General features: G+C 34.1%; 1 protein-coding gene across 12 annotated transcripts in view; it reads right to left on the bottom strand.

The window, feature by feature from the left end:
- Positions 1 to 27,282, bottom strand: part of YAP1 (Yes1 associated transcriptional regulator) — a 143,406-nt gene that overhangs the window by 4,889 nt on the left and 111,235 nt on the right. For 3 of the 12 annotated variants that reach the window (XM_031961059.1, XM_031961067.1, XM_031961060.1), the window contains 4 exons: positions 20,975 to 21,168; positions 18,607 to 18,654; positions 5,029 to 5,159; positions 65 to 177 (listed from right to left, as the gene is read on the bottom strand). In XM_031961059.1, coding sequence (XP_031816919.1) covers positions 65 to 177; positions 5,029 to 5,159; positions 18,607 to 18,654; positions 20,975 to 21,168 — 486 coding nt within the window. The remainder of the gene's footprint in view (positions 1 to 64; positions 178 to 5,028; positions 5,160 to 18,606; positions 18,655 to 20,974; positions 21,169 to 27,282) is intronic. The other 9 variants (XM_031961061.1, XM_003764276.4, XM_031961068.1 and 6 more) reach the window with 3 other exon arrangements.

The following is a 27,282-nucleotide window of genomic DNA, read 5'->3' as shown; positions in this document are numbered from 1 at the left end:
CCATATATTTTAAGGCAACACTAATGTATGATCTTTCTGGTCATCTTTTCCCCCCCCCACTAACCTGTATCCATTTCATCAACACTGTTCAGGAAGTCATCTGGGGTCCTGGGTACACTATAGCTGCTCATGCTCAGCCCACTGTCTGTACTCTCATCTCGGGAATGATAGGTGCCACTGTAAATAAGAAGGGTGCAAAGTTAATGGGGATGTTTGAGAGGGGCTTTGAAACAGACACAAGCATCAACATCATTATGAAAGAAGATTAGAGAAAAACTCTTTAGCAGCTTTGGAAACGTGTATTCTTCAGACCCCAGACATAACTAATGGGGAGGGGGGATGGAGTAAAACAGACAAAGGATTCTAACCCAAGCTGCCAAGAAAATGAAAACCAAAACGTTCAAACTCGCCTCCCTGCCTCTGGCCAAGTTTCGGGTTCAGGGGCAGTTAAATATTGTTATTATTTTTTAACATTTGTTTTTGTCATCCCGACCAGTCCTCACACACAGATCATGCAATTAAGTTTCCCAGACACACAACCAGGTCCTTCATGAAGTACAGTTTCTGCATACAAAGGTAATCTGAAAGGCTGAGCTATCGCCCTCTGGCATCAGAGTCCTGCTTTCTTCCCCAGGGTGGGGTGGGGGACAGTAGCCCAGACAAGAAGTCCCAAACATTGGGGTGCAGGTGGCAGGTGCTACAGGCCCGCACTAGACTTATGATAAGCCGGCAAGAACTCTTATGCAGAGTTCAAGCCAAAAGGGGAAAGAAAAATGAATCCTAAATAAAGAGCCATCATTCCTTCTCGGAGGAAATGAAAATAAATGAATCACTCAGATTACCTTAGGGGGAAATGATAAGAAGCTGTATAGTTTAATCTCTTGTTGAAGTTAATGGATCTTTTGATTTTAAACAGAAAAGAGAAGCTTCAAAATATATATAAATAGATATGGAAACATTCCTCAATGAATATTCCCTTAAGTACAGATATAAGCAAAGAGAGTTTTCTTTAGGGTAAATTTAAAAGTATACTTTGAAAAAGTATGCAAAGGTACAGTAAACAAACAGAGAGAACCACTACTTCTATAAATAGTGCTACTAAGTAAACAAGCAGCAACTAAGACCATTTTGCTGCCTGCAGAAGTTGAGTCTGAAGCAGCTTAATTATCAATCTTAGATTGTGCTGTAAAAAAAAGTATATGGACCAATGACAAGGAATGCTGGAAGAAAAGGGAACTCTTATCTTTCTCACACGCAGATGGATGAGCAGCCATTCAACTTAAACACACACACACACACACACACACCCCTTTTCTTTCAAGAATCTTGCTTGAAGCATCACTTAGATGAAAAGCAAAGCTCTAAAATATTTTCTACAGCCATTCATTCAACTATCCTCATTTTTGAATCTCTTTTGTCTCCCTGTCTAAAGACAGAGACCCTTGAGAGATTTTCACAACATTCATGTCCACAAACAGATCCAGTAAAAAAAAAAAAAAAAAGACAAATGAACCCTTGAACTTCATCTTATATAAAATGAAGCAATTTGGGCCAGTTTCTAAACTTCTTTTTTTTTTTTAACTTTTATTTTTTCTAAATTTTAAGTGTAAGAATTCTGGGCATTTTTAAATGAAAGTTGAAATAATCTTTTTTCAAAATATATATTTAGAAACTGGCTCTAAACTTCTTTATTTTGAAATTTTTAATTTGTTCTGTTTAAAAAAAAAAAAAAACACACACACACACACACCAGCCATTTCTTGTTGCCAGGTATCAAGGTTGCAAACCTTGGGATCACTTTTGGCACTTCACACGTATTCATCCCTCTCACTGTCCGCCTTCAAACCAGGTATTTCTTGTCAATTTTACTTTTGCAACATCCATTTTTTTTTCTGTGCTCTCCACTCACACTGCCAGGTTCTGGTCCTCACCTAATGATATTGTTTCCTGCTGCTCTCTCTGCAGTCAGCCTTTCTTTTCCTCCAGTGAAGCCTTCAAACAGCTGCTAAAATACTACTTTTTTTTTTTTTTTTTAAATTTAATAGCCTTTTATTTACAGGTTATATGCATGGGTAACTTTACAGCATTAACAATTGCCAAACCTCTTGTTCCAATTTTTCACCTCTTACCCCCCACCCCCCCTTCCCTAGATGGCAGGATGACCAGTAGATGTTAAATACATAAAATACTACTCTTAATGCACAGCTCTGAGCACAGTACTCTCAAGCTCAGAAAACCTTAAATCTCCCTACTGCCTATATAGAAAAATACAAATTCCTTAGCTTGTCATATGCTTTCTAATCTCACTCCAATATAGAGACCTTATTTGACAAGATTTCCTTTCACATTTTTGTACATTCAAATCAAACTGGATTATTAACTATTCCCCCCTTTTCCCACCTCGGTGCATTCAAACAACCTCTTCTGGTATGTACTCAAATATCATCAGTTACTCACAGAATAGCTGGCTCTACTTTCCTCCCTCTCTAAAACACGCCCTAAATTCTTCTTAAAGCTTATACTTTAGCTCAACTGTCTCCTCAGAAAATATTCAAGGTAACTAGGAATTTATGGCACCATTTGACATATATAACTGATAAAATTATCTAAACCAATCTTGATCTCTTATCACTTTATTACTTCCTACTCAAATTAATTAGTAACTTACTTAGTGCCCACTTCTTCCTCCCTTTGGCCCTTTTCCTCACTTAGAACTTGGGCTGGTCCATTCCGGTAATCTATTTCTTTATTTCATATATACCCACAATTAGTATCAGAACTGATATTAAAATCCACATGTCTCCTTGTTCTAATGCTCTACTATAATGTTTCTCTCTGAGGGTCTTTGCAGCTATAATCTAAATCCATGACTTCAGAACTTGTGGAATATAAACTGTTAAAGTTGAGCATATCCTAAAGATAAGACTCTTCTAATGTCCCAATCTGGTGTTAGAGATACTCACTTAAGTAAAGGATTACATGTATAGATTATTTTTGTAGTTCCATAATAATGAATTTCTTTCTATTTTTTATAATATCAAGAATATGGAAACAAATTTTGGTAGATTATACCTAAACTAGTTGATGTGGTTCTAAGAATAAATTCCTTTTTCAGAAATTAAGTGGTTGTTCTGTTCTGATAAGCAATTGACAACACTCTATCTAGGGTTTAACTCTCTTACACCAACTATGATAATACAAGATAGCTTTCAAAAGAATCTAAAATCCATAAAATCATACTAGCCAACTGTCATTTTGGAAATGAAGTTTCTTCATTATACAACTAGCACTTTCTATTTATCCCAATAAAACTAGGATTCAAATTAGGAATACTTTCTTATGGTCAAAATATACTAAAGAAACTGGCAAGGATGTAGACTTCTTTGGTACCATTGTATTTTTCTAAATACATTTAAAGAGTTTTCAGCATTTGCCTTTGCAAAACCTTGTGTTCCAAATTTTTCTCCTCCCCAAGATAGTAAGCAATCTTGGGTATAGGTTAAACATGTAAAATTCTTCTAAACATATTTACATATTCACCATGCTCTGTAAGAAAAATTAGATCTAAAGGAGAAAAAAAAAAAAGGAAACAAACAATAATAGAAAGGTGAAAATACTATGCTTTGATCCATATTCAGTCTCCATAGTCCTCTCTTTGGATATGGATGGCACTTTTCATCACAAGTCTATTGGAATTGACTTGAATCACTTCATTGTTGAAAAGAGCCAAGTCAGGCAGGATATTAAATTGGAAGTGGTGGGTTTGACTTTCCCTTGTTTAAATTTGAAGGGGAAAAAAATGTGTGTATATGTGTGTGTGTATATATATACACACACACACACACACACACACACACACACATACATACACACACACACACAAAAAGAAAATATTACATACACAGAAATATGTAAATTTCACATCTATGATGAATGGCATAGGAAAATAACTATTTTATATATGACTATATATAAATTTAATAGATAAATGACAATTCAACAAAATTCACTAATGAGAATGGCAGGAACGGATAATACAGCTGCACTGAAATATCTCTGAATAATTTTAGACAATTTATGTCTTTTCATTTAGTGTTAAGAGCTGATAGAACTCAACATTTTTCTTAGGAAAGCAACACTAGTCTCTAAACATTTTAAAAAAACCTTTTGGTTGTTTAAACTTATTTATAAGAAAAATCACAACTATAAGGACGAAATTATATGATCATGTGCCAGAAATATTTCCTTAAGACCAAACAGCTATCTGAAGCTCCACAGATGTTTTTAAATCTGGAAGGGTGAATTGATTCTAGTCAAATCTTGATTTAAAATGCCCTTCAAGGCAAAGAATAGGACTTGTTTCAGCTTGCAGTCTAATTCCAAAAGAGCACAACTTACCAGCACTTATATAATCTGTCCGAAACACTAGATTTGTGGTAACTAAGCAAAAAAAAAAAAAAAAAAAAAAAAAAAAAAAATCCTTAAGCTAAGGGATTTCCAAGTCCTGCCATTAGTCTTAATGCATTTTGAAAAAAAGCAGATTCCTACATATTCTCTTCTTGAACTACAATCCTTAGAGAATATGATCTTGTCTAGAGTTAATGCAATGAAAGCTGAAAGGTTGTACATCTCTGCAAAAAAAGAAAAAACCCACCAGCAATTGAATCTCAAAATCCAGCCCTACCTATGTCTTGGATACAGCTCATTTGATCACTTAGAAAGGTATTCACATGTCCTTTCATGATTCTGTAATTTTAAATAACTGTTAGTCAACAGATTAGGCACAGCAAACATGTTCTAACTCTGAATAAAAATCCATTCTGCAAGTCTGAACAGTTTACTTCCTCTCACAGGAGACAGCTTTTAATCCTCAGCTTCTAGTGGACTTGCCATTTATGGAGCGATTCATTTACAGCTGTGGCTTTTGGCACACACACATGTTCAAAATAGACTGTTACAAGTACTAAGCAGGAGGATCTTAAAACCATGATCTTTTCCTAATTTTTCCTAGTGGTTACTCCTACAAACCTGTTGAGAAAGGGATCAGAACTATTTGTAGTCATTGTTCTCAGTTCCTGATTCATTCCAGGAGAGGATACTGGATTCTGAGTTCCACCATCTTGTTCCATTGTTGGTAATTGGCTCCGGAGAGCTATTTCCTACAGAAGCAAGAACAAAACACCAGTCCATTGATCAACAAATACATGATTTACAAGAAAGATTAAAAAGCAAATCCTATTCTCTCAACCCAGGCATAACCCTCACCCTCCATTAGAATCAAGGTATAAGGACAAATATGCATATACACTTGACCCATACTTAATAACTAAAAACAGAAGTGGATCACTCCAACTCAAAAAGAACCAATTTCTCTAAATGAAGTCAATGAGGTTTAATTTAAATGAAATAAATGTTTACACTGTAATCTTGAGAACAAGGCCTGTGCTATTTTTCATTTTGGTATATTTATTCTAGTAGAATGTAAGCTTCTTAAGGGCAGGGATGATTTTATTTCAATTTTTGCATCCCCAGAACCTATTATATAATGTTTGTTACTGATTGAATCAATTAAATTTTGTTTAAGCGAAATAAATAAAATGAAAGTTTATCTAACACATTCATATTTTATTTCTGCTATCTTATCATGTAGCTTATTACACACACATGCAATTGGGATTCTCTTTACTTAACCAGACCAAATTCTTAAATGGGCTAAAAGACATTGTAGGGTAGTGAATAGAGAGCTGGCCTTGGAGCAATAATCAAATTCCACATTAGCTAACTAATTCTCAGCAAATCTTTAATGTCTTATTAAATCTTAAAGATTCAAAAACAATACCAGTAATACCTAATATTTACATTTATAATTTCTTGTTTGATCCTCATAACAATCCTTTAAGTATACATTCCTCATTTCACAGATGATGAAACTGAGGCGAACAGGGGTTAAATGATTTGATCAGTTATACAGCTACTAATCATCTAAGGTTGAATTTGAATTCAATTCTTCCTGACTCAAGGCCGCATTCTATCCGCTGAGCTGCCTATCTGCCTTTTCAAAATAGGAAATGATTTTTAAAATTAATGGTTCATTTTACTTCCTAGTCATCTGTTGAGTTTTAAAATGTTTTTTAAAATGTTCTTTATACAGCAATTAAAAAATATGAAATCACAAAGCATATTTTCCCCTGAACGGTAAAGAGTGAACAAAAAACACTAATTAACATTTGATTTATTCTGCCCTTCCTGAATTTGAAATAAAATTCTTCTTTTGGCATTTGGAGGCATAGCAGAAAAAATACTGCAGTGGTGATGAGACTATGACCACCATCAGAAACATGTGAAAAGTGATTTAGCCTCTTAAGGCTTTGATTTTCTCATCTATAAAACAAGGAGGTAACATTAGGTAATCTTCAAATTTCCTATCAATTTTAGATAGTTTATGATCTTTGCTTACATTTGTCTTTCACCAGAGATAGGGAGATACCTCATGCTTTTCAAAAGAGAAAAAAACACTGCACCTGAATTTCACGAGTTGAGAAGCTTAAAATATTTATTTGACACAATATATTTAGAGACAGTGAAACAATCATTGATTCATTACTATTTACTAATTTGGCCTCTTAAAAATAAAACTAAACTATTCTACTTGATCAAGCAACTCAAAAAGGGATTTTATCTACAAGTTGGATGCTGTTTTTCACTAGGAGGTCTCATTATGTTTCCTGTGTAACAAAGGCAATTATATTGCTAAAACATTCCCTTCCCCCCAGTTTTGAAAATCTGAAATAAACACTTAAGAAGTTTAATGAAATAACTATCATTTTTTCCCTTAAAATACATTTGTTAAAAAGAAGTGAATATAATATAGCATTGCATGATTTGAAGGGGACTTTGTACTCCAAGTTCTCATCTGTAAAAATGGAGGACTGGATTGAATAACCTAATCCCCAAGGTCACCCCTAGCTCTGGAATTCTGCAATGGTTGGGAGTTTGCACTGAAGATGTAACCTGACATCTTGACAGCGCTTTGAGGTTTTCACACATGCTATCATTTGATCTCCACCAATGAGATATGCCTGTAGGTAAACAGGTAGCATTATCTCCATGATATAAGTTATATGACTGGGGAGTCAGGGTAGTGGAATAATAGGAAGTATAGTAAGCTCCCTCTTTTTCTCTCACATTACTTTCAACAGCTTTAGAAAATGCCCCAGCCGAATCTGATTGGGAAATCACAGTGAGTCATTTTCTTAGGGCAGGTCAGCGAAATAAGACAGATGAAAAAGTATGTGGACACTCTGGACTATCTCCACAGAGCATTCCAGTTCAGGGAGAGGCACGAAGAGGTCCCCAAAGCAATGTCCTAAGGTTGCAAATAGTGTAGTAACAGGTTCCATCTGGCAGCTCTGTTACGCACTTCTCAGTTCTGGGTCAAAGATTCAGGGTGTACTAAGGAGAGAACTAGGATCAAGAATGAGCACAGGAGTAGGCTGTGAAGTGAGCAAGGAAAAAGTTGGGCAGCTGTGTAATTTGGACCCCAAGAGCTGAGTGAAATCATGGTTCTATCTTCTAGTAACTTCTAAATCCTGCAGAGGAATAATAAGGGGAGGAAGCCTACAGGTCTATCATTCTAAATCGGCAGAATTTTACTGGTAGCTAGCTAATAGTGGTTGAGTCCATCAGTATACTGAAATTCCAAATGAGTCTGTTACTTAAAAAAATGCCCAAATCTCAGATTAGGAACTCGAGAGAACTCAGACCAGGGGTGAAGTGATCAGACTTTATCAGAATACTTTGGCAGCACTGAAAGTTTACAACTCCCAAGGTCCTAGAATATCATCAATACTCAATGTCATACGAAAGCAGCAGCAGGATCAACTAAGATATTTCTTCCATGAGTGGACAAAGCCTGGTTCTAACAAAATCTAAAGTCAAAAGTAAGCTGGAAATGTGAGCAATTAAATAAAAAAATTTCAATCATAAAAAAGCTATTATGTTCACAGGAGCACTCAAGACCCAAAGAAAAAAAGATAATGACTTCATTAAGACAACAAGAAATAGATATTTTAAATCCCCCCCCCCCCCAAAGTATAAAGTATCTCAAAGCCAAAAGAAGTGACCTGGAAAAAAAGTGAGAGATAAATTTAAGCCTCATTGGACTACTAGAGAGCCATGATAAAAACAACAAAAAAACCCCAAACCCACTCAGACATCCTATTTCAAGAGATCATAAAATTGACCATATCTCTTAAGAACCAAATGGTAGAGTGGAAATAGAATGAATCTACCAGCTACCTCTTGAAAAGCACCCCAAAACAAAAATTCTCAAATACAACATATTCAAAATTTGACCCCAGGTCAAAGAAAAAATATGTAAACTTTCAGAAAGAATTCAAGTACTCAAAAGTTACAATCAGGATCATGTACAATTTAACAACCAACACTTTTAAGAAAGGAAGAACTTGGAATACAGTATTTCAGAAGGCAAATATTTATAACCAAGAATAACTTGCTCAGCAAAATTGAGTCCAATACTGTGGGGTGGGTGGGAATGTGTCTTTTATGAAATAGAGGATATCTAAATACTCCTGATGGAATGATTAAAGGTATATAGAAATTTTCAAGTGTAAACACAGTAGTCAAGAAAAAAATGCAAATGGGCAAATATGAATGAAAAAACTTAAGGCAATAAGTAAGGACAAACTGTATTTTAAAATGGAGAAATGATATATATGTACTCTCTGAAGCCTATTATCCAAAGAGATTACATATGTTTCTGTTATTTTTTGATAGCTTCTAAAGAATGAAAAGGGAGAGTAAAAGGAATACATTGGGGGAGGGATGAAGGAAAATAAAGAAAAATTATCTCACATAACTGGGGTATGCAAGTAGAAGTGTACAGAAACAGGGCAAAAAGGATATGGAGGGCTTTTGACTCTTAAACCATACTCTCATCTGAATTAGTCAAAAGAAGGAATACACAACTGGATATAGAAGATCTATTTCACTTAACAAAGATAGGAGGGAACCAGCAGGGGAGTAAAAGAAAGAATAAGGAGAATAGATTAAAAAAGGGATTAATCCTAAGCAAACTCTAGCAAAGGATGAATAAAATACTTATTACTCTCTTTTTTGGTGACAAAGAACTGGAAATTGAGGGGATGCCTATTAACTGGAGAATGACTAAACAAATTATGGTAAATGTGTTTCGGAATATTATTGTGCTGTAAGAAATGATGAAGGATTAGATTTAGAGAAACCTGGGAAGACTTGTATGAACTGATACAGAGTATCAGTGGAACCAGAAGAAATATTTATATAACAATATTGTAAAGACTCTGATCAGTGTTAAGAACAACCATACTTTCTTTTTTTTTTTTTTAAATTTAATAGCCTTTTATTTACAGGATATATGCATGGGTAACTTTACAACATTAACAATTGCCAAACCTCTTGTTCCAATTTTTCACCTCTTACCCCCCCCACCCCCTCACCTAGATGGCAGGATGACCAGTAGATACAACCATACTTTCAATAAAATTATGATGCTATCTACCTCCCAATAGAGAAGTGAAAAAGTGATTTAGAAGACACATATTTTCTTGGATATGGCCAATGTAGAAATTTTTTTTGCTCAGTATATTTGTAAAAGGGTTTTTTTTTTTTTTTTTAAATCATTTGGAAATCCAGTGGTAAAAGGAAAAAGTATTTTTACTGACTGAAAATTAAATAAAATATAATTTAAAAAGTTAAATGATTTTCTCAAGTTACTCAATAAGAGGGGGCCAAAAATGCAGCTTCTTCCAGGAAGACTTTGTTGTAGTAATAAAGCTGAGCTAATACCTAGGGAACAGGAGACTTTTATAACAAAAAAGGGCCAGAGATATGCACCTTGAAAATGGCTAAAACATTTTTTTTTTAAATCCTCATGTAAGAATTCTAGCACTAATAAAAGACTTTTATTCTATTGTCAAACACCTCCCTGACTGGTCTATATCATGAGCATCAATGCATCATGTTTACACAAAATTGGTTATATGTATGCTCCCTTAAAAAGTATACCGAGGCACCATGGCTTAGTGAACAGTGTGGAATCTGGACTCAAGAAGAATGGGATTCAAAAATGTCTTCAACACTTCTTTTAACCTTTTGCTTTACTTATCTGTGTGGGGTAATAATCATACTCATAGGAGGCAGCTAGGCAATACAGTGGATAGGGCATTGGAATGGTGCCAGGAAGAGTTGAATTCAAATGAAGCCTTAGACACTTAATAGATGTCTGACTTGTAGGCTTTTGAACACTTCCAAGACCTAGCTACCACCATAAACTTAAGTCGTAAGTAAAGAGATCTTTTATTACCTCAAATGTTTCTCAGATTAGTCCAGTTTTATGAGTAAAATGGGAAAAGCTCCTCATTTTTGTATCATTACACAAGAAGAGGCTAAAAATATGCACTTTATGCATGAAAAGGCAAACATGGAAAGAACTATTTGGCCTCTAAGATACAAAAACAGAAGCATGATTAAGTTTTGGCTTACATTCCTATTAACTTGCTTGTTTCTCTATTTTTGAAAGTATGTCAAACTATTTATTCTGACTACCTTTGGGAAAACAGAAGCTTAAAATAGTATTTTTAGCTCAGTATTCTAATTTGGGGCACTATATGTACAGAGTAAGTCACTGGAGTATCTTAGAAAAAGTTGCAATTTTAACATGAATCAGTTTCTGTAGTTTATCTAGTTATATCCCAAGACTTAATTAGTTATACTTGATCTGAACAATTAAAAATCACATCTAAAATGTGTTTTTTTTTCCAAGTACAAAGGCTCACAAGAGTCATCTTGCCTTATTATACTAAAGCTTAATTGAATATCTTTCTCACATATGAACGTCACCTTTTCTTTCTCTTGGCAAAAAGCCCATAAAGCAGCTGCCTATGACACTTTTCCAGCACCTAACTTTCAACAACATTAGTCTAAACCATTATTGTTCTCTGTTTGGTTGGATTCTCATTTATAATGCTCAGTCAGGAATGCAAAGAATTATGAGCTTACTTACAATGAAAACTCAAGATCTAACTAGTCTTACCCGGAAGAGGGAGAATAAATCAGGTGACCTCTTTGTTTTCTTAATCTATTACTCTACATTTCATCCAAACTCTTCCAGTCTTCTTTTTTATTCAGTGGCATTAACACATACATATACAATATTGATAATTAAAGCATGAAATGACATGTTTTAACAAATTGGTTCTACATAAGGCTTGCCATTTTAAGAATGTTTATTTAAACGTTTCTCTCCTTTACTTTTGCTACTTAAAACATATACTGAAACTATTTTTCCTCTCATTTTTTGACATTGTAAAATACAATGCATTTATATGAATATGATAGCAGGTAGATATCTCAAGTGACATGAGCCAAGATTTGGGAATCCCTAAATGATTTTGAATACACCAGACATTTTTATAACACTACTCTTTTCTAGCAGCAAGATGTGGAAAAGTTTGTACCCATTTTTGGATGAAACATGACAAGTGGAAGATTACTTTTGTAAATGACTTATTCTAGAAAATTTAATTTGGTCAACCAAACCCTCCAATTTAGAGCCACTTACTAACTCTAAAAATACATCTTTTATAAATAGTTTTTCTGATAAGCTTGTGTTGACAATTCTAAAAATAGACAATGCCATTTCTTCTAACTGCTTATGTCTGGCCTCAGACTGGCCTTCATTACAGTTCTAATAAAAAGACCTTTCTTTCGCCTAGGAACTAATTATGAACACTATATTCAAGTTGAAGCTTCCAAAGCATTCAACCATTTATCTTTTTATTATTTTCTTTAATTTCTTCTTTTAAAACAGAAAATAAATTGCTTTGACATTTGCTCAAGTTAAAGGAAAGTGATTATTGTTTGTGTGTTGTTTTTAAAACAAATGTTTCTTTAATAAAAAGCTTATGGGAATACAAAGAAGCATTTACAGAAACTGTGGAGCATCATAGGTAGTCTTCTAAGTCAAAAAGCCACAACAAGATTTCTTATAGAGGAATCTGAGGTGTATATATACTAAAAGGTAAAAGAGACCCAATACTTGAGATCAATAAACTGAAGCTATAGCATCAGAAAACATGACTTTCTCTGGGATACTAAATTCCCCTGTGTACACATCACTAGATCACCAAAAATGAAATTTCAAAAGGTTTTGGTCCTTGAAAAAACATTCAAAGAAACTTGCAACAGCATTGAGATGCTTCCCAAATAAATAGAAACCTTTTAGCTGGATAACCAGTTAAGATGTGGAATTTAAAGAAGCAGAAGACAATTTAGGGGGGAAAAATTCAAATGGATTCTGTCAGATTCTTAGCCATTGTTAACATGAAATACAGTGAAGAGAGATTTTAAAAAAGCCAAATTCTTCTGCTAATTGCAAATTCAAAATAAAATAAAAACAAGATTTGGTGCCAGTAATGCAATGTTTTCATATTGTTTTGAATAGTAGTATCATTTTGCTTTGTTTAACTTCCAACCATGGACATTTCCATTCCTCTAACATGGAGACTAATGGTGTAGCACAAAATCTGTCCCGACACTAATATTAAGGTTTTCATCACATATTAAACCAATAAAGGACTGAATTTAACTTAGATTTATTACTCCCAATAAGGACTTCAGCCATGTAATTTCACAAGCTACAGAATATTTATAGCGGCAGTTCCCATGAAAGTTGAAGTAGTTACTTTGCTCTGAAGACAAATTAAATCCTTCTATTTTACATTTGGTTTACCTTCAGGTTGCCCTTCCTACTTCACTTACACTGGGGCCTCAGAATTAGGTCTCAAAAGAACACTTTTTTTTTTTTTTTTTTAAAACCACCTGCAACTACATGTACTTAGAGTACCTGTAATCTCCAAGGCAGATATGAAGATTTTAATGAAACTTCTTAGAGATTAGTCTTGACTAAAAACCATTACATTGAATTCCCAGTCCCTATATTTATGCACACCTGCATCTTTGATTTCCTTCACAAGCTAATTGTACAATAATTCAGAGTCTGATTCTTTTTGTACAGCAAAATAATGTTTTGGTCATGTATACTTATTGTGTATCTAAGTTATATTTTAATATATTTAACATCTACTGGTCATCCTGCCATTTAGGGGAGGGGGTGGGGGGGGGGGGTAAGAGGTGAAAAATTGGAACAAGAGGTTTGGCAATTGTTAATGCTGTAAAGTTACCCATGTATATATCCTGTAAATTAAAGGCTATTAAATTAAAAAAAAAAAAAAAAAAAAAAAAAAAAAAAGAGAGATTAGTCTTGAGCTGGTTTAAAATGGAAATTAAAGATTTGTATGAATAGAGAGGAGAAGGAGGAAGGGCACTCTATGAGAACATATGGGGGAGGGCAAGGACATCTGCCCAACTAGAACAAAAGGCTAAATTTGGGGGAGCTGTTAAAGATGACACAAGGTGGTAAGAACAGCTGTTGAAGAACCTTGAATTTCAAGGGGAGGAATTTGGATTTTTGATCCAGTGAAACATTGTACATTCTAAAACAAATAAGAGAAGAGAGTGGAGGTAGAGAAAAATTCTTAATTAAGCTCTTTGTAAAAATTAAACTTGAAACACCTTTTGTTAATCTTAAAAAGACATATCTTTCCCATAATTAACAACTACTTAAATTTGTATGGCCCTTTCCATTTTTACAAAGCTTTGTTCTTCCAAGGAGTCTGTAAGGGAAATATTACAAGTATTATTTCCATTTAACAGCTGGATAAATTTAGATAACCAAAATATCCAGATACTTATTTAAAAATACACATACACCTCAAACATCACATACTTATCTTAATATAAAATTACAATGAAAATTTTTCTAATCTAAAAAGACTTTCAGAATATAAGAGAGAGTTCCAGAAAAGCCATAGTGACAAAAAATTTTAAGCGAGCTACATAATTTTTAAACAGTACAGACAAGTTAGTCAAGAATCTACTAGCAAAAGTCAAGGAGGGACACAATAGAACAAATCTTTAAATCAGTAGTTTTCAATATTTGTGGTATTTTATATCATCATCCCCTCTTCAAAACTCATATAAAATGAAAGTTTGACTTTTCATGTATATCTTGGGAAGCAGTACTCTATATTTTCCCTCATATCAAACTTATTCATGTACTTTCTCTTTACAATATTGTGAAAAGTCAAATAAAGTGTTTTTTTGACATAATTCCTGTTTCTCACCCTGAGACCAAAATTCCTCCTTTGAAATAGCAAATGCTGCTGCCAAGAGAGACTCCATTCCACAGAATACACTTGGGCCTCAATGGATAGACAAAGGTTCATGGGATCATAGGTGGGTACTTTTGAGAATCATCTAATCCAACTGCTTCATTTTTCAAGGAAAACTAAAACCCAGGAAATTGAGCAACCTGTCCTAAATCATACAGGTAACATACCCAGCATTCAAATCTGGGTCCTTTATCTCCATTCTAGTAAGCTTTCCACTAGGGTTAGTTTATTGTCAATTGACTTATCAGCTGTCCTTATGTTTAACTTTTCCCTTTTCTCCATTTTCTTATTTCTATGTCCCCTTGTGCTTGGCTTTTAGTCCATCGATCTTATAATTAAACTAATATGGTAGTTACTTGGTCCTGCTTTCCTCCTGGCCCAACAATACTTTGATCAAAAAACTGCAAGACAAGCATTTCATATAGGAAATCAGGTTCAGGAATTGTTAAGGGAAAATAATACTAGAACATCTAGGAATGATTAACACTTGAAGTGACTGTTCTTTAATTGTCACTGTATTTTTAGTAAATAGTGGTAAATAATTCAAAGAATAAAGAAGTTTATTAAGAATTACAGTAGTTCAAAAAGAGAACATATATCAAGTAATCTCTGCCCCAGCTTGCTAAAGAGGATATTGAGGTGAAAAAAAAGTACTATTGACTCATAAGTCAATAGTAAACTAACATCAACCATAACTTTATTTTTCTTAAAGTGACTACCTACATAATCTTAGTGATCTCAAAAAATCTGCAAAAGCTTTTTGTTCATTTGGGCACGCCATCATCCATGTCTAGCATAAATTCTCACTCCTCTCCTTCCCTTCTCTTGAAATCTCTTCTTCACAGCCCAGCTAAAAGGCTTCTGACTCCCCTCTCCTAAATTAAAGTGAAATTTCCCTCCTCAACCTTCTGACGTTTCTACATCTGACTCTTCCTTCTAGTTTAAATTGTAATTATTTGTGTGTGCATTGGTTCCCTCACTCATTTTTTGAAAAAATCTGAGAGCAGAGAGACTGTCAAATTTCTTCTTACATTTCTAGTGCCTAAAGCAGTCAAGGAAGTCACTCATGACCTAGACCTTGAAGAAGGAGGAGTTTAATAAATAGTTTATGGAGGGCATATGGTTCAAGCTACAAAATGAAATTGCGAACTATGTGACAACCAACCTGTGTTGAATCTTAAATATCAAGTCAAGGATTTTTGAAAATTATCTATAAATAGGTTTTAAATATAAAAAGCTTTAATTAAAAAAGTATCAATTATAAACGATCAACTTATCAATTACAAATGTAAAATCATGTAAAACATATTTTCGTATTAGCCATGTTGCAAAAAGGAAAGCAGAAAAAATAAGGTAAAACTTGGAAAACAAAACCAATATGATGGGTTCATAGACTAAAGATAAGAAGGACAGCTAGGAAGCTTCTTAAATTATCTTTTGTCCAGACTTGTTTGACAAAATTATGTCTTAAAATAAAGCAAAATATCTAGGATTATAAAGGAAATTTATTTTTTTATCGAAATATTCTCAAAATTTAAAAACAAAAAAGACAAGTCCACAGATTTCAAGTTAAGAACCCATGATGTAAGTGACAGGTAATTAGAGTCTGAACATCATATAATATAGTAAAGAGGTAAAGCTTTAAAAATGTCTCAGAAGTTTCAAAAGTCTAGATCACTGGAAAAATATTAAACACCATTAACAAAAACAGAGAAATTGGGAGAACGAGCAGACTTTGGGAGAATGACAATGCTGGGGAGTTCAATTTTAGACAGAAGGAATTTGAACAATTAGAACATCCATCTCCCAATTCTCCTTTCTCCTTAAGTATTCCTTCTGGCTTTTCATTCCCTTCCCAAGTACTTAATATGGCCATCTACCACAAAAGTCTTTCCTTAAGCTCTTGCTTCCATTTGCCACCTTTGCAATACACTTAGCCCTGATTTCTTTCTATTGAGATCCAAACCAGCCTCTCCCTCTCAACTTAAGTCTTGATAGGTCCCAAAGTGAATTCATTATCTTATTATTGAGCATATAGTTGGTTGCTGAATGTAAGTAAATTTCTTCCTCAATATACTTTTAATTCTGACTACCTATTTCTGTCAAGGGTACCATTTTTTACTTTTTCTTCTCCCTTACTTTATTATCTAATCTGACAGTTATAGATACCCATTAGCAAGGCCTGACAATTCCATCAACTCTTGCTTTAGGAGTTAAGAGATTTGCCTATAGTTATAGCTATTTCAAAGACAGGTCTTGGAACTCAGGTCTTCCTGAAACTAAACTCAGCCATCCACTATATTTTGTTGCTTCTAATGATGATTGGACTTATGATTTCATTTGAATAGAGAATTCACAGTGAAAATATTCCTAACAATGTAAACCTGAATCTGTTTTGAAATTAAGAGTTTTAGAGGTAAGGAAAAGAAACTTGCCAAAAGACAAACACAGCCCATGTGTATCTATGGTGGAAATTATTTATACCTGATACTTCTTGATCTGAGGCTCCCTTTCTATCCATGTTGGCTCTTGTTAATAAAATTTATTCTAAAAAATCACACTATTAAAAAAACTCAAGTATTAAATGACTAAGTGCTACATTTAGGGTAGACATGGTACAATGAAAAGAGCACTGTCCTGTGAGCTGGAAGACCTGCCCTACAACTTCATCTCTGAAAATTATACCTGTAGAAGTTCTGTACCTGCTCTTTGCCTAGGATCAGTTTAAATGGCGTTTAAGGCCCCTTCTAGCTCTAGGTCTATAACCCTTGACATAGAAATTCAAAGTAAAAGTTTCCTTGGAAGACCAGTAGGATTAGAAAAGGCAGATGAGACTATGAGAACACAATTTATTTTTAAAGTATTAAGAGTCAACAATCCTATTATTGTTTCCAGTTAATCAAACACAGCTAATTTCCTACATGTAGAAATTAGGAATCATTCATTATCTGAATTTTGCTGCTCTAACTTGAGAAATGCTCAGGGACAGATTTTATATCTGAATACCTCTAGGAATTCCCACTTCTTATAATCTCAGCCTCCCCAAAATCTATGGGAAAAAATACCCCAAAATTGATTCTTTACATATTAGAAGGATTGAAACAGTTTATCTGTAAATAACTTATTTGAAATATGCAAAATTCAATGCAGATATCTGATTAAGGCATTCCTTGTATAAGCACAGACACTTCTGGGGCATGTAACTTTATTTCTTGGTTGTGATTAAGATATGGAATTTCAGAGTTGGAAGATACTCAATAATCCCCTGGCTGAATCTGAACTTGAAAGGAAACCTCTTCTAAAAAAGTTCAGATGAGCGGTCTCCAGATTGTGAGCTACCTGATTCTCCTTTCCAGGAAGTCCTAGGACCCACTTTGGAATAGTTATTTTTTGTACTATTTCCCTTTTATGGATCCTCATGCAGTCTCTTTGCAATTTCTACTTGTTGTTCTTAGTTCTATTCTCTTGGGTCAAAAAGATCAAATCTAATTCTTTTTCTACACCAGCCATTTCAGATACTGGAAGAGAATCATCATTCCTCCTGCCTCTCCAATTACCTCCTCCTAATCTAATGATTTCAGTTACTTTCAAATGAACCCTGTGAATTCAGTCAGAAATACTGATAAAAATAGACATTTTCTGTCCTCTTTTCTAACCATTAGTCCTTTCTTGGGGATATACTCTCAAAAGATTTCTCCTTTCTCATGAACACCATTTATATTCACATGCAATTATCCTTCTAAAAGCATCTTTACAGAGAAGGAGGAAGGCAGGAAAACAGTCAGACTGATATGAAATGATGTAAAAACACATTTCCTTTGTAGAAAAATCTAAAAGAACCAAAAACTAGGGGGAAAAAAAGAACCAAACACCTAGTTGGTCAATCTTCCCAGAGGAGGCTTTTTGTTTGTTTGTTTTGCTGGTCTTTAGATACTTTTTAACCTAACAATTTTTAAAAAAGTGATTATCAAGAATGTTAAAGTTTTAAAATATTTATAACTTTAAAAAAGTATCTAAGTACACTATGATATTAAGCACAACGTGCAATAAAAATAAAATACTAGAAATTTGGAACGATCTTCTCTAAAAGTCAAAATCGAAAACTGGTCAAAATGGAATATTTTTAAATTAAAAAAGACCATGACAACTCTGCTAACAGATACATTAAGCATTTCAGCAGAATGGTGGCTCATGTGTTAACATTGCTAATCTTCCCTGAGTATGGCTACACTGAACATAAACTTTCTCTCTTGGCTATTTTAATGGAATACCTTATTTTTTTTTTCTTATGCTAAAACATCAGTTAAGAGCCTACCTGACGTTTTGGAGAATTTGCTGTGCTGGGATTGACATTCCGCAATGCCTAAGAGTAAAAAATAAGATGGATAAAAATTATTTTAAGCCACATGGTTTGGCTATGCAGGCTGATTTAACAAACACCATCCAGTCTCATCTCCATAGCACAGAATTCCCATGACAGCCCAAGAGGAGACAGATTGAGGGAGGTAAAAGCCAATGGAGCCACCATATGAAAACTAAGACTTTTTATAGCATTTGAGGAAAGGACAGGAAAAAAACCAATAACAACAATCTGGCCTGTGTTCATGAGATAAAAGAACTAAACTGCCATGTGGTAATCATTTTTATGGACTTTCTCCTCCAAAGATTGCATGATCATAGGATTATAAATCTTGGGCTGGAATGGACCATGAAGGCCTTCAAGTCAACTGCCTCCTTTACTGAAGAGGCAACTGAAGCACAAAGTAATTAAGTAACTTGCCCAAGGTCCTATAATTAGTAAATTTGAATTTGAATTTGAATTCAGGACTTTCTGAGACTCAAGTCCAGTGCCCTAACCACAACACCATCCTGCCTAGTTTCTTATTGCTGAGATTTTGCTTTTCAAATAGCTGCTAAAAGAATGTAGAAAGCATCACTGATATGTTAGTGAAAAAAGTTTTTCATGGAAATGTTTTAAAGACTTTCATCAGATGACCTAACAACACTTTATATATAGACTATTGGCATAAAAGGAAATAGTGACTATATCCCCTTTTCCTTTTCCACACCAACCCCTTCAGGATTTAATATAGAAGTTGATAATGAAGAAAATAAAGTTGTTATCTTTAAGGAAATGAAACTCTTCCCCCTCTCCCCCAGGACCCAACACCCAGAGTAATAGTGCAAAGAATAAAATTATCAAGATATTTTGGAAGGAAGGAGTTCATAAACAGCAATATTTTCCCACTTAAGACCCAGGCTAACCTATTATTGACAAGCAAGATGACAGAGAGCCAATTTTTATTCTTTAAAGGTTATCTAGAGAAAGGAAAGCAAATGGGATTTTCAAGGGAACATATTTAATAACTGTTAACTGATATTTTACTTGACTTTTATAGGCTTTGCTTTTCTAAAACTCAGTTTTGTAACAATGGTTCAAACAGCACACTTCACACAAATGAATATTTGTTGAAATGAACTATACTAACCAGGGCCCAGGAACTACAAAATGAAAAGCAACAAATGAAAAAGGATTGAATTATATGCTAATGAATTTTCTTCATCGTAAAAAAAAAAAAAATTATAAACTTTATGGCATTATCTAGTAATAATGTCATAGAACCATTTAACTGAAAAGTTTCTCTTGAGAAGTATTGATAGAAAATCACATTTAGGGAGATATTTAATCTTGTTAACTAGCTTCCTCCTTCTACCCTATTAAGAGCAGATGGAGAAACATTCCTTTAAAAGTACTTCCTGACATCACATGTCAAAGTTTCCCGTTTTGTTAATCATGTGCCTGCTAGACTAGAAACACACTAATACTTTGCTTTCCCTCGAGAAGAATTCCATATAAGGTGAGTCTGTCTTGGATTTTAAGTCAGAACTGTTCCTACAGTGTAAAAAAAAAAACCTTTTAAATTAATTTCACTTTAAAAAGTAGTTCTGTGTCATAGACTCCCCAAGATGATGAGAGGTCACAGTGCTTTCTACTGATACTAATGATGCACTGTAAAAATACTGGTGTTTTTTTTTTTTTTAAAAGGATAATAAAAAATGGATGAGGTTTACAAATTCTTTGCATTTGTATGACTGTGAAGTAGATCAGAAAAGAAATTCTGATGGCGGGGAGGGGGGAAGAAAGTATCTTGAAGAGAGTACTTTCTGAAAGAAAAGTGATGAGGGTAGAAAAGAAATATTCCAAACTCTCTGTTATCCTATGCTTCTAAATGGAAAACAATTTGAAGGCACTCTGGAAGCTTCTGACATTGGACAAGAAAATCAACCTCACCATCTCATTCACTGAAAAGTAGAGTATATTAGGGTGGTGTTCCTTTCAATTATGGAGGGAATAGATACGTCTGCCATAACCTGATCAATTCACCTGCTTATTTGGAGTCTTTTACTCTATTCAGTCTTCAGAGATGGAACAATACTCATGTGCCATCTGAACTCAACAAAGCAAGTTTTGTGAGGATGTGATGAGCTCCTGGCCACTAGGTGCAGGGGCCCTGGGCCTACCTGGCTTAGCTCTCTTGTCCCAAACCAGAGGTCAGCAAGAAGGGAGCAGAGAAGGAGCACACTCTTGGCGTAACATGCGCAAGCATTATTCACAGCGGCTAAAAGCTAACCATGCCCAACACCAGAAAGTAGGATAAAAAAGGGGAAGACTGGTTTCTAACCTGCGGCCTCACCTGCCGAAGCAGTTCCTGGTGCTTCAGTCGGAGCCTCTCTTTTTCCACCTGCAGCTGCTGCAGTCTCATCTGCTGCTGCTGATTGGAACTACCTCCACCCATCACGCTGCCTTGGGGACTCTGGGGAGCCAGGGGTGGCGGCTGCTTCACAGGAGCACTCTGACTGATTCTCTGGTTCATGGCTGGAAAGGAATAAAAGAGCAATCCTGAAAAATCTTAACTAGTGAAGGGAAAGGAACTTCTTAATCAGAAGTGGGAGTGGAGAGTAAGAGATTTCTGGTAGAATTTGTCAGATAATCCTCAGCTGTGCTACTAAGGAAAATCCAGTGGAATGAGTTACTGATACATACCCATTTAAAACACACACACACACACACACACCTGGTGACACAGGGGACAGAGCACCAGGCTTGAAGTCAGGAGGACCTGAGCTCCAATCTGATCTCAGACACTTAATCCTTCCTAGATGTGTGACCCTGGGCAAGTCACTTAACTCCAATTGCCTCAGCAAAACAAAACCAAAAAAACCTCCCCGACATATGGCATTCATTGACTCAGTGTAACAAACACCTTGAGATTTTATTGTGTAAAGGGCCCAAAGTAGAATGATAAATTCACCTTTTTCACATCTCTCTTCTTCTCATTGTCTGAGAAGATAAATTATTAACTATTGAATATACTTTACCTAAGTTTTTCTAAATCTGATTTACAAAAATTGGCAAGAATGGTCAAATAAACAGGAAAAAATACATTTAAAAAAAACACCCCAAAACATATAGATCAAAATCAGGCTGCCCTGTGACAAAAGACACAAAACTAGTCATACCCTTTCTTGTAGGACTTTAGGGGAATACCTCCCAAGGAAATAACTAGGAAGAGGGAAACTATTTGTAGCAAATTTGGAACTAAATTAAATATAAATATATAACAGGATATAGTTTTTACACACATATAAATAACATTTCTATATAACCAATGTTACATGTAAAAAAACCTAAAAAAATTTAAATGTCTAGCAGTTAGAAAATATCTAGATTGTGGTAAATGAGCATAACAGAGCACTACATATTGTTATAAAGAGTAATAAACACAAAGAACATTTAGGAAACAAGTGGAAAATAGCTATAAAATGATTAAAATAATTGTAACATACACTTTATCAAAATAAAATTATATCTTAAATTTCCAAATTGCAACTTGATTCAAAAAAATTCATTTAAAAAACAATTAATTTAAGAAAGTTTCAGCTGTATATAGTAAGGAGACTGAACTGGCATTCCATCAAAGAATATTAGTAAATACTTGTATAGAGTTGTAAATGCTTGATTCATGATACTAACTCATTAAATATTATTCAGAATTTTGAACGCATTAAATGAGTTATACTGAATAGATTTTAAAATCAAGTGGAAAAAAAAAAAAAGGGTTGTTCTTCCCAATACTAATTCATAATTGTGCTTAATTACGAAGGTTCTTAGTTCTGTTGTCATATATCCTCATTATGTGCATGATTCCTTGTATAACCATTCTTAAATATTAATGATACCTAATTTTATTTATATATATATATGCGCATAAATCAGCAAAAAAGTAAATAGTAAATTTTGTAACATTAAAAAAACATAAAGATACTACTGAGAATGGAAAAACAACAACTATGAAACAGGAAAAAGATCTGCATGTTAAAAAGGTGAACTATTCCCCATAGAAAATGGAGAGAAATAATATAAGTGGGGATAATACATACTTTCAAAACTCTTCATGCCAATTAAAAAAAAAACCCAAAAAACTCCTTCCCGCAAATCTACACATCAGCCACGTCTAAACATGTATATCTTACTTTGTATCTTATGCCTATCAATCGCTTTTGCCTGGAGGTGAATAGCAAGCACTTAGTCCTCTGGAATTGTGGATGGATATTGATCACAATTTATCCAATCTTTAAGGTTCATGGTACTTCAAAATGTTGTTGTCCTTGTACAAACTGTTCACCTAGTTTTTGTTTATTTCACTACTATTTCTGCTCATTTTTCTAAAATCAGTTCATACAAGCCTTACAATTTTTTTCAGAATATTTTTCATTATTTTTATATACCATAATTTGTTTAACCATTCCAACATGAGTTTTCTAGTTTTTTGCTATAAGAAAAGCACTGCTACAATTGAAAACAAAACAAAACAAAACAAAAAACCCCACCAAAATCCATAAAGATCCTCTTCTTTTTCTTTGCCCTCTTTAGGATATAAGCCTAGAAGTAGTACTGATGTGTGAAAGGGTATGCAGTTTAATGATTTTGAGGACATAGTTCCAAGTTGCTTTCCAGAATAATGGAATAATTTCGCAACTCTATCAACAGTGTATTTGTGCTCATCTTCCAACATTCCTTTAGATGATTAACGTTTTCTTTTTATCTTCATTTTTATCCATCTGATTAGTGTGAGATAGAACCTCATAGATGTTTTTATTTATGTTTTTCTTCTTTTTTAGTGATCTGTATCATTCTTCTATAATATTGGCAACAGCTTGAAATTTTTCCTTGGAAACTATATTTCCCAAAAGGTTGAAATAGAAAAGGCAGCTAAGTCTTCTTGGGAAACACATTCCTGAAATTAATCCCTATCAAAATCTTTTAAAAAATTGTAAATATTTAACAATTCAAAAATTGTAAATATTAACAATATATTTAACAATTAACAATTAGCATAAGGTCATTATGCTAAACTAAAGGCATTTCAAGTCTCATACTATCTTTGAGGACAAGATGCTGTTTATCCTTTATTTAAAAAAAAAAAAAAGGACTTCATAGGATAATGTCTAGACTTATGCATAAATTGAATTTAAGGTAGAGAATTGCACAAAGTTATCAGTCTCATTCTTTCTTCCAGAGTCATTGACGTCCAGTGGCCAGAAAAAAATTAGGATGACTAACAATGATCCAGGAAACAGTGGATGATCTTTTGAGGTCTGACAAATCAGCACTAGTTTCAGTCACTTTTATGGCCATTGAAACAAACCGTTCTCAAATAACCACCCCCTGAAGAGGTCTTCACTTGGAATAGACATTCCCCTAACTCATCATTGGGGATGATGCCTGTTGGTTACCAAGCAACTTGTGTTAGCCCATTTGCTGAGATGGTTTTGGGGGATGTGACCGCTGAATATACCATAGCTTCTTGTAACCTGGACAAGTTACAGAGTTGGGAGACAGACACAAAAAAGTGGTAAGCAGCCCTGACAAGGACTCAGCAAGTCCATCACATCAGAAGTGAGTCATCCCTGAATTATTTAACTAAATGTGCCTCAGTTTTCTCATATGGAAAATGAACTGGAGAAGGAAAAGGAAAATTACTCCACTATCTTTGCCAAGAAAACCCCAAATAGAGTCATGAAGAATTTGGACATGATTAAAAACAATGAAGACGAAATTGGAGAAATATGGACTAGATATGGCTAGATAAATTTGTGATTATTTGGACAATCACATATAAAAAACTTATAAAAAATGTTACTGAACAAATATTGTCAAACGTTAGAATTTATAATTCTTTTAATAAATAACTTGGATAAAAGAGATAAAAACAGAGAAAGCATATTTATAAGAATTATAAATATAGTGCTAACTAGAATGGATTGATGATAAACTTGATGATAATATTCAAAGTTTTACACATAGAATTAAAAAAAAAAGAACGAGTAATTATAAGATGGGAGAATATGGCTTAACTACAGTTTATACGAAAAAACCCCTTGTGCATTTGATTTTATTTGATCATGAGTTTAATAAGAATAATTTCAGCGAAGATAATGATAAATGCTGGAGGGGATGTGAGAAAACTGGGACACTAAGACATCATTGGTGTGGAGTTGTGAACTGATGTAACCATTTCTGGAGATCAATTTGAACTATGCCCAAGGGGCTATCAAACTATGTATATCCTTTGATTCAGCAGTTTCTCTCCTGGACCTGTATCCCAAAGAGATCATAAAAGAGGGAAAAGGACCCACATGTGCAAAAATGTTTGTGGCAGCCCTTTTTTGTAGTGATAAGGAACTGGAAACTGAGTGGATGCCCATCAGGTGGGGAATGGCTGAATAAATTATGGTATACAAATGTTATGGAATATTATTATTCTATAAGAAATGACCAGCAGGAGGATTTCAGAAAGGCCTGGAGAGACTTTCATGAACTGATGCTGAGTAAAATGAGTAGAACCAAGAAAACATTAAACATGGCAAACAAGATTATGTGACAATCAACTGTGATGAACTTGGCTCTTTTGAACAATGAGATGACTCAGGTCAATTCCAGTAACTTGTGATGGAAAGAGCCATCTGAATCCAGAAAGAGGACTGTTGGATTGAATGTGGACGACAACATAGTATTTTCACCTTTTTTGGGTGTTGTTTGCATGCTTTTTTTCATTCTCATTTTTCCCTTTTTGATTTGATTTTTTCTTGTGTAGCACAATAAACGTGGAAATATGTCTAGAAGAATTTCACATGTTTAACCTATATTAGATTATTTGCTATGTAGAAGAGGGGGTGGGAGGGACAAAAATTTGGAACACAAGGTTTTGCCAGGGTGAATGTTGAAAACTATTTTTGTATGTATTTTGAAAATAAATATTTAAAAAAGAATGATTTCACTATAAGAATTCAGAAGAAAAAGAGTCTTCAGAAACAATCTAGTGGAATAACTCCATCTATAAATATCCCTAATAGGTTAACTCTCCTTGAATACTTCCAGTTCCAAAACACTCAACTGTATCACTTCCATTTGGTGTTTAAATCCGTAATGGAATTATTCCTTAAATTGGACTGAAATATACCTGCTTATAAATTTCATCCAATAGGGACTTAAATGAATTATATTATTTCTAAAAAAAAGGTAGTTTAAGCTTGAATTATATTAATAATCAAGTTTCCAACTGTGAGATATAACCCACTGAACTGTAAAATTACATTTGCAGTTATTATATCTGTTTATAGACCCTAACATTTCAAGATGTCTAATCATACCCTGCCCCAAACAAAGCCTGTTTTATATCAAGAAAGATGGAGAGAACTGAGCATGCTTATCCTGGATAAAGAGAAACTAAAGGGTATCATCTATGGAAGGGTAGTTATGGCGTTGCCTCCACATTCTAAGATGACAAACAATGGGTAGAAATCCTAGCAAAGTAAAATTCAAAATTAATTGAGAAGGAATTTCTATCACTTAGAGCTATCCAACATTGTTGAATGTCCAACATTGCCTCAAAAAGTAATGGCTTTCCCATCAATAGAAGTTTTCAAACAGTGGCTGGCCATTTTGAAAGGATGATTACTACACCTTTGAGTAGAAAACTGAATTAGATTATTTGTGATTTTGCATAAGTACATCAAAAATCTTCTAACATAAAAAATTAACTGAATTTTCCCAAATAAGAAAAGCAGTCTATTATAGTTGATGTACACATTTAATTATGTTTACTGTAAATGCTTCTAATACTTCTATCTATAGGACACAAATAATTCTATAAGCTGTCCATGATCATAGCTCATTTTAGGTGACTGGTTTAAAGGCAAATAAACCTTATTTGTCTAATGGATACAGGATTTACCAATTTCTTGAAGCATCCTTTTTTTACTTTTTGCCTGTATTGAGCATTGAACAGCACACAGGATTATGCACTCACATGGGGTACATAGGAAAGACCTCACAGGCGGCCAAGAAACAAAACAGGCTTTGTTTGGGGCAGGGTAGGAAGGGAAGGGCAGCTAGGAAAGAAAAGATAATAGCATTATCCTTTCTTCCTTTTATATTCAACCACCAAATACTTACAGTTATAATAAATACTTTTAAATACAAAAAGCCTCAGAAGCATCATGGTAGGCTATGAGCCAAAGCTGTTTAAAATCTGTGTTTTTCAACTGCTCCAAATGATATTTGAGCTATGAAACTGCTTTAGTTTTACTTAAAGACGCAGCCCCGCCTATTTTGGCAGTTTTGGCTTAGCAAATGAGCTACTAGGCAGTTATGTAAAATAAATGAGGACTCTCAAATGGGAAAATGGGTCAACACTCTCTCTCCCGAAGTATGACTGCTCACTTTAAGCATTTGAATGTTTAACACTAAGAAGATTTTAGTATATTTCTACAGATTTTAAGTAACTTTTTGAAAACTTAAGTTTTTGAAATCTGGTCTTCTACACCTATTAAGCTTTTAAAAGAACTTCCATCCTGTTTTGATACAGTTTTAATATTATTATTGTAACACCAAGATCAGCAAGGAGACAACAAAACTGCTTAAAAT

The sequence above is a fragment of the Sarcophilus harrisii genome, chromosome 3 (genome assembly GCF_902635505.1).
Source record: "Sarcophilus harrisii chromosome 3, mSarHar1.11, whole genome shotgun sequence".
Taxonomy (NCBI): Eukaryota; Metazoa; Chordata; class Mammalia; order Dasyuromorphia; family Dasyuridae; genus Sarcophilus; species Sarcophilus harrisii.
This window is presented reverse-complemented; position numbering and strand designations above follow the sequence as displayed.